Genomic DNA, 15599 nt, shown 5'->3' with positions numbered 1-15599 from the left:
CAGTGTCGCACTCGAAGACGTTAGCCCTCACTATGCTGAAATCATAAGTAGTCCCCTCCAGTAGATTTCCACTGACTCCGGGCTCTACCCAGAGCCAGTAATCAGTATAGCCATCCTCAGGCCCAGTGATGCCTTTCCATACCCTTTCACCATATTGCAGTGCCAACACAGCGCTTGAAATTTGATGCAGTGTTGCGGCGAAAGGGCTCCCTGCTCCTATCTCTAAGGCAAGTCTTTCGTTTCCTGTCTGAGGCATCTCCGAAATTCTTTGGTACGAGGCAGCGAACCTTTGTCCTATGAGCGGTTGGTATAGGTTAGAAAGAGTTGTCATGTTAGGGTCTGCCATCTTTTTTGAAATTGACAAAATTCTTTCAAACAGAGGTTTCGAGAGTCAAAAAAACGTCGGCAGTTCAGTTGTTGGTTCGCACCACACGCGTCTCTCAAAGAGAAAGAGAAAGAGGAAGTAGTGACGTCAGTCATGAAACGATCGCTAATTGGTTCACGCCTTTACCATGTGCGATATAGGTTTGCCTTATCACGTGACCACACCAGGAATCCGAAAACGAGTGGCTCGGAGTAGAGCCATGTAAATTGCTAATTGGGTTGGGGGAGGGGTGGTGGAGTTGCATGGATTTTCCTGCTCATTACTTTTTCTCCCATACCTGGTGGTCTAGGTGGAGTTTTGTTTCATTTGCCGTAACTTTCTTCAAGCTTTTGAAATCAGGTTAATATATGCTCAGATGCCACATGAATAATTTTGATAGATCAACCGCTCACAATGAAACCCCAATCCTCGTTAATTCACATACAGTTTCTCCTAGAACTGAGGAAGCCCAACCTCACACGAAAATGTTAAAGAAAACCTCTACAATTTTATTGCCTTACTGCTAACTGAAAACGGCATTATGTGAAATAAATGAACATCACTGTTTTAATCTGCTATCTCTGCTATTAACATTACTCTAAATGTGATTGATTGATGGACGTCCCTTTTACTCTTAAAGCATTCATACACGCACTTTCCGCCTTGTTCATTTTAGATGCTATCAATTTTAAGGAACCAAAACGTTTCTTATAATCACTTGATGCAGTGAAGGACAAAACTAGAAAACCATGCCAAAATGAGAGTAATCAGATGTATTTAGCAAGATTTACACAAAGAAAACCTACGAAGTTTGCCTCAGAACTGATGCAAGGCAAAATTGGCCTTGTCATCGGTTGCTACTTCCTAACACTTTCCTCTTTTTTAACATATGGCCAGGAGTTTTTTCAACGATAACGTGAAAAGAAAATTACGGACAGGCAAGACACACAAACTGAGAAAGAAACCACGATGCAGTGTGAACTAGAAACTAGAAGTGATTTCAAAATTTGCATTCTGTGCATGCAACAAGTTAAACTTTCATTTAACTTCAGCTTTCACGCCGTTCAGATGGCATTTTTGGTAGTTCGGCTGCAAATTTCGATTTTCCGAAAGACGATCAGAAAATGGCCGCTATCTCTTGTAGTTTTAGCTTGAAAATCCATGAACATAAATTGCGAAACAAAAGTTAACATTCCTTAAAATAATAAAAGCGTGACATGATTTCAAGTCGTCTCCTTGCTCTGTTACTCCTTCCCAAAATCCGTGAATTTGCTTTCCTTGTGTTCTTTGTAACTTTAAACTAAAGCTAAAAACGATTTCTATTCCAATTTTCGATACAGGCAAACTTTAAATCTTAAAAGTAAGACAGTTCAGTCTACAGTTGGAAGGCACCACTTCGCTGCGTTCTGTATTCCTTCCATGGAACGAAGTTGACGAAGAGGTTGCGATTGTTCAAAGTCAAATCAGGAAGCCTTATTTTTCAATGAAAGCCGTTTAGCATCTAATGCAGAGTTCAGTCAATAAAAAATGGTAGAGTATCATTATCTTCACACCTAGTGGACGGCAGCCTTCAGATTGACTCCATAGGAAAATGTGCCACCGGCACACAGGAAGACGTCAGCACTCACTATGCTGAAATTATAAGCCTGGAACCCCACCAGTAGGTTTCCACTGAATCCAGGTTCTACCCACAGCCAGTAATCAGTAAAGGCATCACTATCCTCAGGCCCCGTGATTCCTTTCCATACCCTTGCACCATAATTCAGTGCCAACACAGCGCTTGAAATTTGCTTTAGTGTTGCGGCGAAAGGGTTCCCTGCTGCTATCTCTAAACGATCTCTTACGTTTCCCGTTTGAGGCATCTCCCAAGTTCCTTGGTACGTGGCAGTGAACCTTGCTCCTATGAGCGGTTTGTATAGGCTAGAAAGATTTGACATGATCACGGTAGGGTCTTCCATCTTTCTTGAAATTGTATTCTTTCAAACAGAGGTTCTGAGTGTGAAAAACGTCGGCAGTTGTCGGTTCGCACTACACGCGCCTCTCAAAGAGAAAGAGAAAGAGGAAGTAGTGACGTCAGTTATAAGCGATCGCTTATTAGTTAATGCCTTTACCATGTGCGATATAGGTTTGCCTTGTCACGTGACCACACGAGAAATCCGAAAACGAGTGGACCATTAAATTGCTGATTGGGTTGGGGGAGGGGTGGTGGAGTTGCATGGATTATTCCTGCTCATTTTTTTTCCTCCCATATACCTGGTGGTCCTGGCCGGAGGAGTTTTCTTTCATTTGCCGAATCTTTCTTCAAGCTTTTGAAATCAGGTTAATATGCTAAGATGCCACATGCATAATTTTCAATTTGATAGAGCAACCGCTCACAATTCAACCCCAATCCTCGTTAATTCACATACAGATTCTTCTAGAACTGAGGTGGCACAACCTCACACGAAAAAAATTAAAGAAAACCTGTACAATTTTTATTGCCTTACTACTAACTGAAAACGGCCTTATGTGAAATAAATGAACATCATTGTATTAATCTGCTTTTGACATTACTCTAAATGTGATTAATTGATGGAACTCACTTTAACTCTTAAAGCATTCATACGCACCCTTCCACCTTGTTCATTTTCAGATGCTATCAATTTTAAGGAACCAAGACGTTTCTTATAATAAATTGATGCTGAAGGATAAAACTAGAAAACCATGCAAAAATAAGAGTGATCAGATGTATTTAGCAAGATTTACAAAAAGAAAACCTGCGAACTTGGTTTGCCTTCGAACTGACGGATGCAAGGCAAAATTGGCCTTGCCACCAGATGCTACTTCCTACCACTTTCCACTTTTTCAACATATCATGGCCAGGAGTTTTTTCAACGATAACGTGAAAAGAAAATTACGGACATGCAAAACACACAAACAAGACAGAGACCGCGGTGCAGTGTGAACTAGAAACTAGAAGCGATTTCAAAATTTGCATTCTGTGCATGCAACAAGTTAAACTTTCATTTAACTTCAGCTTTCACGCCGTTCAAATGGTATTTTTGGTAGTTCGGCTGCAAATTTCGATTTTCCGAAAGACGACCAGAAAATGGACGCTGTTGTTGAAGTTTCAGCTTAAAAATCCATAGACATAAATTGCGAAATGAAAGTTAACATTCCTTAAAATAATAAAAGCGTGACATGATTTCAAGTCGTCTCCTTGCTCTGTTACTCCTTTCCAAAATCCGTGAATTTGCTTTCCTTATGTTCTATGTAACTTTAAACTAAAGCTAAAAAAGATTTCATTTAAGAAGTTCCGATACAGTCAAACTGTAAATCTTAAAAGTACGATAGTTCAGTCTACAGTTCGAAGGCACCACTTCGCTCAGCGTTCTGTATTCCTTCCATAGAAGTTGACGAAGAGGTTGCGATTGTTCAAAGTCAATCCAGGAAGCCTTGTTTTTCACTAAAAGAGTTCAGACAATAACCAAAAGTGGGTGCCATTATCTTCACATCAGGGACTGCAGCTTTCAGTTTAACTCCATACCCAAATGTGCCAGTAAAATACTGAGAGACGTTAACATCAACAATGGTAAACTCAGTAGTGAGCCCCGCTTGTAGCTTTCCATTAAATTCAGGCTCTCCCCACAGTTGGTAACGAGTGAATCTAAGGCCCTGATGTGGCCCAGTAATTCCTTTCCATACTACTTTGCCATATTTTCCCACCACATTGCTTAAAATTTGCTGCAGTATTAGGAAGAAATGGTTGCTTGCTTCTATCGCTAAGATATCCTTTAGGTTTCCAAATTGAGGTAACGGGTCTGATATTCCTTGGTACGTGGCAGTGAACCTTGCTCCCAAGAGCGGTTGGTAAAGGCTAGAAAGATCTTTGATGATCGTGGCTAGGTCTGCCATCTTACTTGCAACTGAATTCTTTCAAAAAAAGGGATTCCGTGTGTGAAAAAACTTCGGCAGTTGTTGGTTCACACTACACGCGCTTCTCAAAGAGAAAGAGAAAGAGGAAGCAGTGACGTCAGTTATGAGACGATCGCTTATTGGTTCATTTCTTTTCCATGTGCGATATAGGTTTGCCTTATTACCTGACCACACGAGGAATCCGAAAACGAATGGACCATTAAATTACTGATTGGGTTGGGGGAGGGGTGGGAGAAGTTGCATGGATTTTTCCTGCTCTTTTTATTTTTCTCTCATACCTGGTGATCCTGGTGGAGTTTTGTTTCATTTGCTGTATCTCTTTCTTCAAGCTTTTAAAATCAGGTCAATATGCTCGGTTTTGATAGACCAGCCGCTCACAATTCAACCCCAATCCTCGTTAATTCGCACACCACTTCTTTCAAAACTGAGATAACACAATCACACACGAAAAAATTAAAGAAACACTCTACCATTTTTATTACCTTACTGCTAATTGCAAAACGGCTTTTCGTGAAATAAATGAACATCAATGTATCAACCTGCTGTCTTGAACATTAGTCTAAATGTAATTGATGGAAGTCATGATCACTTTAACTTTTTAAGCATTCATACACGCCCGTGCGCCTTGTTCGTTTTTAATGCTTTAAACGTTTCTTATAATCAGTTGATGCTGAAGGACAAAACTAGAAAAGCAAAAACCATGCCAAAATGAGAGTAATCAGATGTATTTAGCCAGGGTTACACAAAGAAAACTTACGAAGTTTGCCTTGAAACTGATACAAGGAAAAACTGGCCTGGCCACCAGTTGCTACTTCCTAACACTTTCCTCTTTTTTAGCATATCACGGCCAGGAGTTTTAACAACGATAACGTGAAAAGAAAATTACGGACGGGCAAAAGACACAGACAAAGAAAGAGACCACGATGTAGTGTGAGCTACGGACTCGAAGCGATTTCAAAATTTGCATTCTGTGCATGCAACAAGTTAAACTTTCATTTAACTTCAGCTTTCACGCCGTTCAAATGGCATTTTTGGTAGTTCGGCTGCAAATTTCGATTTTCCGAAAGACAGCCAGAAAATGGCCGTTGTTGTTGAAGTTTCAGCTTAAAAATCCATGGACATAAATTGCGAAACGAAAGTTAACATTCCTTAAAATTATAAACTGAAAGCGTGACATGATTTCAAGTCGTCTCCTTGCTCTGTTACTCCTTCCCAAAATCCGTGAATTTACTTTCTTTGTGTTCTTTGTAACCTTAAACTAAAGCTAAAAAAGATTTCTATTCTAATTTCCGATACAGTCAAACTCAGTGTAAATCTTAAAAGTACGACAGTTCAGTCTACAGTTCAAATGCACCACTTCGCTGCGTTCTGTGTTCCTTCCATGGAAGTTGACGAAGAGGTACGTTGCGATTGTTCAAAGTCAAATCAGGAAGCTTTGTTTCTCAATGAAAGCCGTTTAACGTCAAATGAAAAGTTCAGTCAACAACAAATGGTAGAGTATCATTACATTCACGGCACCATGCCGACTTCAGCCTTCAGACTAACTCCATAAGAAATTCCGCCAATTCCGCACGGGAAGACGTCGACACTTACTATCTTGAAATTGTATTTTAACCCCTCTTGTAGAATATCATCGAATCCAGGCTCTACCCACAGCCAATAGTTGCCATTCTCATGCCTAGTAATACCTTCCAATATTGTTGCACCATAATTCAGTGCCAACACAGCGCTTGAAATTTGATGCAGTGTGACAGCGAAAGGATTCCCTGCTCCTACCTCTAATATATCTTTAACGTTTCCGAGTTCAGCCATCGGGCGTTCTATCCCTTTATAAGTGGCAAAGAAGCTTGCTCCTATGAGCGGTTGGTATTTCATCTTAAGCTGGTTGGTATCGATCACGATGGCGTTTTCCATCTTTCGTCCAAAACATGTAACGATTGTGAAAAAAACCTGGGCAGTTGTTTGCTTCGCTTTGATCATGAAAGAGAAAGGGGAAGTAGTGTCATGTGACAAAAGGATTGAAAGGGACGGGTCAATTAGGGATTGGTTAGAAAATAGGTCTGACTTGTCACGTGACCACGCCGGGTTGGGTTCTTGCCAGTACGAGAACGTGTGCATTCACCATTGGATTGGGTATGGGTGTGGCATAAAACTTTCCCGCTGTAAATTTTTTTATTAATTCTATCATCGCTGCCGGATTTTTAATTTCAAGCTTTTCAAATCAGATTCATATGCTCAGGCGTCGTATTATTTTGACAGAAGAGCCGCTCACATTTGAACTTTACGAGATTTGGAGTTAATTATCCCAACCCATTATTCTCGTTAATTCGCACACCGCGGTTTCTTTAGAGCTGAGGTAACATCACTTTGTTCACTGCCGTTCTTGTGGGAAAGCTATGATTTAGAGCAGGGGTTGTCAGAGATGGCTGCCGACAGTGGAAGTGTCTAGGGAGATCCTAGCTCGCTAAGAGGGTTACGGGCGTGCTCATCCGGCGCAGGCTTGGGGGATCAAAGGAGCTGCTATTCTGTGATAATAATAATAATTATAATAATAATAATAATAATAATAATAATAATAATAATAATAATAATAATAATAATAATAGTAACTGGTATTATAAAAAATTTATGGGGTATTTCCCAGAATACATTGTCGCGTACGCTTTTACTGGACAACCTTTGTCGAAACTGCTGTATACAATGAGCTGTGAGTCAGCCGTTGACTGAGAAGTTGTTTTCTTGTTACAGGATTAAAGGATTTTGGCAAGATTTCCGCACAGTCCATCGATAATTATGCCTACATTTTGTGACTCAAAACTCTGCATGCTCGTTCTTTGTTAAAGAGGGTTAGTATGACAGTGATGCGATTAATGAATGGGGCTGTGTGGAAATCTTTCCTCCGTTCCATACATTTTACCTGTAACTTTGGCCGGGCTGAAGATTATCATTCGCTACACTGAGGACTTCGTTGTATCTGTTATAACAGGGCCGTACCTAGCGCGGGGGCAGAGGGGGCAGCTGCCCCCGCCAGGAAAACTCAATTTGTTTCTAACATCACACTGATCACAAGAAAATCGACTAATTGACTGAAAAAATATTTCTTCAATGTGAATTCCAAATAATTATTTTGGAAAATCTTTTGAGGCAAAAGCCAGTACCGGTTTTCTTATGAAAATAATGATTTTGTCAGTTTGTGCTGCCTATGGTTTAGAATTTGGTGTGTAAATAAAGACTGACAAGCCTACGCCACTTTCTGGCGCGTGTTTTAGTCTTTTTAAATCTAGGTTATACAAGTATTTTTTTTTTCAGAGATAAATTGGTTTTAAAAGCCTACCCTGCTCGCAAGTATTTGTAGCGGGTTTGGATTTAACCATCACATGTTCATCATCCGACAGCTCATTTGCGCCTAATGATTTTTGAGTTTCCTCTTTTGAATTCTGTAGCCGCTGCTAATTACACTCAGCTCTCTACTTTATCACTTTATTCGAAAACTTCACCATTCCAAACACATCCTGACGGTAAACAAATCCGTACCAGAACGGTTCTTGAAATACAAAGATTAAATAAAAGATGTTAAAAAATACTACAAGTAACGACATGGGATAAGCAACTGAGAAACAATAGAAAACGAACGACTAACATAAAAACGGCGAAACACAACTTTACAACACTGAAAATGACGCGTACACTAAAAACTTATGCAAAGAAAACTGGCTTAAAAAGGGTAAAAGGAGTGTCAGAAAGGCTCTTTACATACATAATAATCTTTAAAGGTGTGGGGGCGAAAGGTATGAAAGATGTAGCACAAACAAATACAACAAAAGTAGGTGTAAATTAGGCGCGCAGAAAAAGCTATAACTCGCTGTAACAAATTCTCTTCCTTTTGAATATGATCTCTTATTCCGCGTGTTCGACGACGGTGTTTTTATGCCACATAGGGCATTTCAGCTGGGTTTGGCTTGGATCTTTTAAGTGCTTGATAGTTTTAACTGCCTTTCTTGTTGAGATTTGTGTAATGTTAGGACAGAAATTAATCATTGCCTGTATCATGCAATGAGCTTCATTCTGTAATTGTTGGAATGCCGGGCCCGACTATTAGTGTTTGTCACAAGGAGTTGTGTTTCTTGGCACGGCTATTTGGTTTTCTGGTTCTCTAGTAATCGTTGTAGCGTGTTATAGAGCTATGCAACGTGTCACAGTAATACTGAAAAGGCTTGAATTGTATTTAAATAACGACTGTGTTTTTGCAAATGCTTCGCTCCACTGATATAGTGCGTTTGTATTGTGGAAGCTCAGTGATTTTCTCCCTTTGTTTACAGCAGTGTATCGACCGTGTTTTAGAATGAGAAACAATATTTACTTCAAGCTAAATAAGATGTTAACTCCATAAGAAGTCATGGCAATTTAAAAAAGAAAGCTTCGGTGTGTTTTTTTTCTCTAAACGTCGTAGAGGCAACTTTCTGTGTAGGAGTGAAAACAAAATTAATGTTCAACTAGAAACCCTGTCTACATACGGTAGACCCCTGTGAGGGGTGTGCGGAGTTTGCCCCCACAGACAAAAAATCCTAGGTACGGCCCTGATAAGGGGGTTCGCGAGTTAAATCGAGGTGCCACTGTATTTAAGAGCGGTCTATCTAAAGCCATGCTATGACTGCTGTTAAGTTTAGTTGTTAGAGTTTTTCCTATATCTTAAGCGCATTTTGATTTTGATCCCCCTTGAATAAACAACTTCTTGTGAGGTTGCTATCCTCAACAAAGATTGTTACTATTGTTAGCGTTAATTTATGTGTGAAATAACAGACAAGAAAACAATGTAAGAAGTAAGTTTATATTTTAATATCTACATTCTATTAATTATACAAATGATAGCAAAGTCAGCAAGAAAACATCAGCCACTGTCCAGGTTCCTTTGATAGTTTTCCCCGGGTGGCGTCACACATCTGCAGCTGCGCACAGAATCTTTATGCTGCCTTTGAATCCTGCTTGCCATCACCAGCTAGTGCCAGGATGCCAAGCGTTTACCTACAATCACAGAATACAGGGATTAATAAGTAGTTAGGTAGCACTAACGGAAGGGAGTGGAAAAGGGCGACTGTCATCTGTTTATCACGCAGGCTCAATCCTATTAAGGACGGTGCCTACTCAGGCTATTGTTACTGCGCATGCGTTCTGCGCATCTCGAGATACTCGGGTTTCCTATGGGTAGTGCTCACTAATATAGGGATATTTTTGCGTGGTTTAAAACTATGCGGAGAAAGCAGAAGTTAGCAAGTGCTCTTGGTATCCAAAAGGAAAATTTGGGGTAACCATGCATTTTTCAGAGATAATTAAGCTTCTATTTAGGAAAAACTGCCAGACATTGCTTTATATTTTGGCGCTTTTTGGAAATATTGTTGCTAAATTATCTCTGAAAAATGCGTGGTTACCCCCAATTTTCTTCTTGGATTTCAATAGCCCTTGCTAAGATCTGCTTTTCCTGCATAGTCATAAACCGCACAAAAATACTTCTGTATTAGTAGGCACCGTCCTTAACTGTGAAAAGACTGGTACTAGTAAGGGATTGTGGGATTGCTCGGGTGGACAGATGGACATAGCACTGACAAAGAAATGTATTCTTCAGCATTTTGTTGGGGTAGCATAGCTCTTGTTAAAATAAAGGAGTATTCCTGTACAACCGACTGCCAAGAAATGCAATAGTCTTATTAATTTCCATCTGTTTTCCCAAGCGAGCCCATCGTCCCTCTTCCATACCAGTCTGCCCATAGTTGCTGGAGTGTGCGAGTGGAAAAATATAGATGGAATGAACGAGAAAAAACATTGTGACCAAAAAGAAAAAATATTGTGCATGGAAAAATGAGAGAGGCGAGAGGGGACAAAATCTTTCTCTGTTTTCCCTCAGAAGAGTCTTGCATGCAATCTTACCCTTAATTCTCAAAATCTGAGTTCATGACACAAGTTCATCTGGCCTTCAGCCAAGCATGATGTCTATAATCCTGAGGCCAGATTCACAGAGAGCTCCTATCCCTAAGTTTATTGTTTCTTAACAATACTCTATATGGTCTACTTCAAAGCAACAATACTTAGGGAAGATAGGTAAAGGTACAGTCTTACTCCAGCCTTAGTGGCCCTGACCTCCTGGCCATTGTTTTCTGTAGCGTGAAGTACTGTAACCAGGAGGATTGCCACTCTCCCCTGGATGGGATGCTAGTCCATCACAAGGCTACCCCACCAGTACCCACTTTTACACACACATGGGCGAAGAGAGGCATTAGACCTTTGTCATGGAGTAGCCTTGTTGAGTCTCAGAGAAATAAAAAGGTTGGTTTTGCACAGCAAGTCTCGCCCAGATTTGAATTCAGTTTGAGGCTTACCGTGCAAAACCAAAGCTTTATAATAATTCTCCAGAGACTCAACATGGCCACCGAGTGACAAAGGTCTACGTGAAGCAAAGTCAGTCAGTAATGCAGAGAGCAACCATGAAGCCTTAAACCCCCTACAATCTACCCTCTAATCTTCAGACCATCAGACTGAAAATCTGATGTGCTAACCATAACACCACTGTAGCTCCACACAATACTTAGGATACATTTTAACTTAATAGGAAGAAGCTTCAAAAACCCTATCTCCCAATGTTTCTTTTATTGTCTGAAGAAACAACAAGACCCTAGCAACCAGTTTGTTACACTTTAAACTACTATCACTCCAAATTAATCCCAACCTGCAGTCATAAGAAATTACAGTAGCTGCAACGAACTAGAAAGAGTAGAAATTTCAAAGCTTTGCAGCCAATTTGGGAATGAAAACATTTCATTGGTGTTAGAAACCATGACATCTCATACCTTCCTCATCCACCTCCCATGGGCCCTGGATTGTACGGCGCACCTAAAATGAACAAAATGAAATGTTATGGACAGCGAAAAAACATCATGAAGAACAAAGTTAAAATCAGAAAAAAAAACCTAAGAGATTCCAGCATGTTAACCAGGACCAGGACCCGAGATCACTTGCCATCAGGGTTTTAGGCCAGCCAATGAGACATCTTTGAAGAAAATCAGTGAAAATTCACCTAATCCTTTTAATATTTTTAATGCACAATTTCATATTTGTGACTAAAAGTCTACTTGGAAAAATGTTGTTAGTATTTCAGATTTTTTTGTTCACCCTTTTCAATAATTCAATTTTACCTCAGTGTCAAAGAACATAGATCAAGCAACCAAAACTTCGTTTTTAATATACAAAAAATTGTATTTTGGTCAGCATGAAAATGACAAGATTGAATGAATAAAATTTCACTTACCACCTCCTCCTCGACCAATTCTTCCAAACCTTCTGCCTGGTGGTCGTGGGGGTCTGCCATATACAGTAAAGATAAATTTACAATCTCCAGATACCATGCCATTTTTTGCTTATTTTCATGACAGTTGCTGTATAGTGTGCTTTTTCATAACTTGACAAATGCCATGAACAAGAAACTAATGACAACTGGCCTCAATACCTTATATCTTTATAAATTTGTACGGTCAACTACAAGTGCAGCCGTTGCAACAGAGACTGGCACTCCCGTGTTGGATTATACAGTCATAGCAGGCACTACTGACAACTAATGACTGGATTGTACAGTCATAGCAGGCACTACTAACAACTAATGACTGGTCCTGTGATCATTAATCTATCTATCTGTCTATCTGTCTGTCTGTCTGTCTGTCTGTCTGTCTGTCTGTCTGTCTGTCTATCTATCTATCTATCTAACAGCCAGTGCCAATTAAATTAGCCATTCTAGGTGCAGTCCTTTGGTCTTTCAAGAATGATGGGTGCCTAACTGACTTACAGTCAACTAAAATAATGAAAAAATACCACAACAAAAGGATATAGCTTGGAAATCAACACTAATTAGTTAAAATCTAGCCAAACAAGGGAAATATACATGAAACCAAATTCTACAATATTGCAATGGTTAAAATTGTGATGAAACTTGTTAAGCCTGCCAATCTGCAACCACAGCATTGTAATGTATATTGGAACATTTCATAGAAAATGAGCTATTTATTGAACATCATTAACCATCCTCAACTTTACATAAGTTTATCATTGCTTTACTTAAAAAAGTCCTTACCCTCCTCCAGGTCTGTAATCTGAACTTGTGTATGAGTTACCATGCTTTGTTAGTCCAGGCTGTGAAAGAAAAAAGGTGTGATGGCAAAAAAAAATTAAATCAATTTTCAAAGGCAACATCTTATGTTTGTGCTAACAGGTAATAAATAATAATAGTAACTTGTAATAAAGTATCAAGGGAGATTTGTTACTGATACAGTGAACCCCACTTTATGGACACCTGCTTAAGACGGACACTCATTATTACGGACAATTTTCTTGGTCCCGCTCCATACATTGTCCTTAAACTTCAACCTCGTTCCCAGGGTCTCTCTTCTTCCCGCCCCAGCGAGAGAGAGAGAGACCCTGGGTGAAGCTGGTCACGTGGCACCCAAAATCTGGGTGCTTGACACAATTTGTCGTTAGGGAGGGGTAGTAAGGTATGCAGTTGTCGCTTTCTCAGAAGGACGGAGAAGCCAGCTTCGAACTTTACGACAACAAGGGGTTTTACAACCAAGCGTTTCTACATCACACACTCACTTGAGACCTGGAAGAGGTTCACGTTTCTTCCACTCAGGTAGAGTGTTGTTAATCCAAAACAATTATTTTAAAAACAGTCGTTTCGGGACGCCAGAGGGAAACCGACAGACGATGGGAGACGATGGGGGACGCTTGAGTCAAAACCTAAACAGGCATGGTGATTAGAACAGAAGTATCGCTGGCTTTACGCCTTTTAACAGAGCTCCAAATGGGGTGGAATGCAAAAGAAGATCAATTTTAGTATTGCCAAATGGAATACCAAGAATTTTTGGCAATAGAATGTAAGCAGGCGAAGTGTTCAGAAATGCCAACGGACTGAAACAAGCCGCGTGTGAATATAATTCAAAGGTACTTTTCATCTTAGTTTATTCCCTATGTCCTTGACTTTAAGACGCAGTTAAACGAAAAATATTGAGCCCAGAGCGCTGATTGTGATCGAAAACAATGTATTTATTCACAGGAAATCGGTGACCAAATAGATATTCAATATTGTGCTTCGCGAATTACATCGGTAAATAAACAGATTACTATTAACAAGAAGAATGTATTTGTATTTTCTTGTGAGTGATGAATTATAATGCCGTTACTGAAAGAATTTTTTATGAACTACATTTCATTTTATAGAGCAAAAGATGTACTTATTACCGCAGTTTAAGCTTGAATAAATGCTTTTTCTGGTAGAATTCATGGAATCAGTTCCAACTCAGTAGTGTAGATAAATTACTCCGATTCAAGTTGTAGAATTTATGATCAACCTCTGCTTCATTGACCGTTTGAAATTCCCTAGATTGTACTTAATTTACGATTTTTGCAGAAGACACGAAACTGCGCCAAATCTCTCGCATTTCGCTTGCTTATAAAATCGCACCCGCTTGAAAATTTTTGATCGGCTCTTGCGAATAAACTAATTGAGTGAGTGTACCCCTACTGGGGAGAAGTTTGTCGTGTGCTGTCACGTGACCAGCTTCACCCAGGGTCTCTCTCTCTCTCTCGCTAAGGCGGGAAGAAGAGAGACCCTGGGAACGAGGTTGCTTAAACTTAACCCGCTTAATAAGGACACTCTGTAAAATGGACAATTTTTCTGGTCTCAATGGTGTCCGTAATAATGGAGTTTGACTGTATATCTAAAAGGGAACCTAAATTAAGAAAATAGCAATAACACCAACACTACTAATAATAAAATATAATTATAACTAGTAATAACCAAAGGTTAGGAAATGCGGGCGAGGACGATGCATTTTTGGCTATTTGGTTAATGAAAGATTTGGGGGCCGATAGGGAGAAAGGATTTGTTTTGCGTGGTTGAAATTTTAGCCCATGAGGACACGACATGAACGGAAACGTCTAATCCACATGGTCGGCGATGCTGCTATGCATGGGCTTCACGTGATCTAAGGTCCAAACTACGCATGATGCGCGTGAGAAAATAGCGTTCTTTGCATAATCCATACATTCTTAGTGGAAGACTCACAAATTGAGAAAAAATCGAGTCAGGGCCAAACTACATAACTGCCACGCATGCGTTTGTAAAAGCAACGTTGAGATTAGGATTGCGGGCTCCTCTTGTTGCCCGCAATAATACTGTAATTATAACACTAAATAATAAAGTAGTTCAAATATTTGTTAAAAATCTGCATCGGGATAGAGCTCATATTTTGCAGTACATTTAATTAAGAATATTTCTAAAATATAGATACACAGTTTCTACTGAAAGCTGAATATTTGTGTATTCACACATACAAAACTAGATATGCACGAATCAGATATAGATAAGAGTCTAAAATACGAAATGTATAATTAATTAAAATGTACAGCCAATCGAAATGTATAAGTTGTGGCACAGCTATCTTTAAAATAGAGAATGGGAAATTGGGAATGAGGAATGGGGAACAGGGAATCTTTAAAATGGGGAATCTTTAAATTTAAAGATTCTAGTTGTTTATATTCCCATTTTAAAGATTCCCTACCCCTGTCCCTCATTCCTTGTTTCAAAGATAGCTATGAAGGGACCCGTACACGTCATCTGTTTACTCACTGGCTAAGAGGATGAAAGATCTGTCCTTAGCTTATTGACATGTATGAAGGACTGGGAACAATTGCATATGGACAGTAGAGACAATAATACATCGTTTTTCACCCGATATGTGTATGCCACAGTAGTTATTATAAATTTACGAAAGCAACTGTCTCTGTTAAATGATTGCCACTAGGTGGCGTAAATTTAACCTTATTCCTAAATAATCAAGCTAAGTTAAGATTAATTAAATTTTCAACGAGACGTCTCTAAAACCTGTTAAAAAAATATACTCACCGAGAACATGGTGTGGAAGCTGTTTATTCGTCATGCAAGGAAATGAAAAAAAGAAAAGGGCAAGGCTTTGTCAGTATAACAGATCTAAGAAACCTTGGAAGTGTTGCGAATAAAAAAGCTTACGTGTAAATTCAACGTTCAGCAAAAATTCAATCAAGCTTACAATAAAATCACGAAGTTGACGATTCCCCAAAAGACGTCAGAAAATATTGACAGTCTCCATATTGATCTGTTGTCTACGACGTTACCTATGGAAAGAAACGATCACATCTAAGAATTAACAGCACAAAAGGAGCGATTTTTGATTCCGAAATTTACACTCACTTCCCGAAACGTACACCATTTTGATGAATCACCAAAGGATTGGAACGAGCCTCC

General features: G+C 39.5%; 2 protein-coding genes across 3 annotated transcripts; both read right to left on the bottom strand.

The window, feature by feature from the left end:
• Positions 1–1110: 1110 nt before the first annotated feature.
• Positions 1111–4258, bottom strand: LOC146488972 (uncharacterized). Of its 2 annotated transcripts, none has more exons than XM_085112731.1 (2): positions 3205–4258; positions 1111–1241 (listed from the first exon to the last, which is right to left on the bottom strand). In XM_085112731.1, the coding sequence occupies exon 1, from the start codon at positions 4256–4258 to the stop codon at positions 3785–3787; it is 474 nt and encodes a 157-aa protein (XP_084968857.1). In that variant the 3' UTR covers positions 1111–1241; positions 3205–3784. The 2 variants fall into 2 exon arrangements, with proteins under 2 accessions (XP_084968857.1, XP_084968865.1); XM_085112739.1 differs by having other exon boundaries at positions 1220–1241; positions 3246–4258.
• A 4835-nt stretch (positions 4259–9093) lies between these two features.
• Positions 9094–15591, bottom strand: LOC146488971 (selenoprotein K-like). Its single transcript, XM_085115272.1, has 7 exons — positions 15546–15591; positions 15385–15469; positions 15222–15240; positions 12393–12451; positions 11577–11629; positions 11119–11161; positions 9094–9301 (listed from the first exon to the last, which is right to left on the bottom strand). The coding sequence occupies exons 1-6, from the start codon at positions 15562–15564 to the stop codon at positions 11124–11126; spliced, it is 273 nt and encodes a 90-aa protein (XP_084971398.1). The 5' UTR covers positions 15565–15591; the 3' UTR covers positions 9094–9301; positions 11119–11123.
• Positions 15592–15599: the final 8 nt, after the last annotated feature.

This window comes from Pavona decussata, unplaced genomic scaffold (genome assembly GCF_977016875.1).
Source record: "Pavona decussata unplaced genomic scaffold, jaPavDecu1.1 SCAFFOLD_8, whole genome shotgun sequence".
Lineage (NCBI taxonomy): Eukaryota > Metazoa > Cnidaria > Anthozoa > Scleractinia > Agariciidae > Pavona > Pavona decussata.
This window is presented reverse-complemented; position numbering and strand designations above follow the sequence as displayed.

Excerpts from the sequence above, each read along its gene's own strand:
- LOC146488972 (XM_085112731.1), bottom strand. The coding sequence starts at position 4,258 with ATGGCAGACCTAGCCACGATCATCAAAGATCTTTCTAGCCTTTACCAA.
- LOC146488971 (XM_085115272.1), bottom strand. Across the intron at positions 11,630-12,392 it reads GATTACAGACCTGGAGGAGG|ACCCCCACGACCACCAGGCA; the intron begins GTAAGGACTTTT and ends TGTATATGGCAG. Across the intron at positions 11,162-11,576 it reads AATTGGTCGAGGAGGAGGTG|GTGCGCCGTACAATCCAGGG; the intron begins GTAAGTGAAATT and ends TGTTCATTTTAG.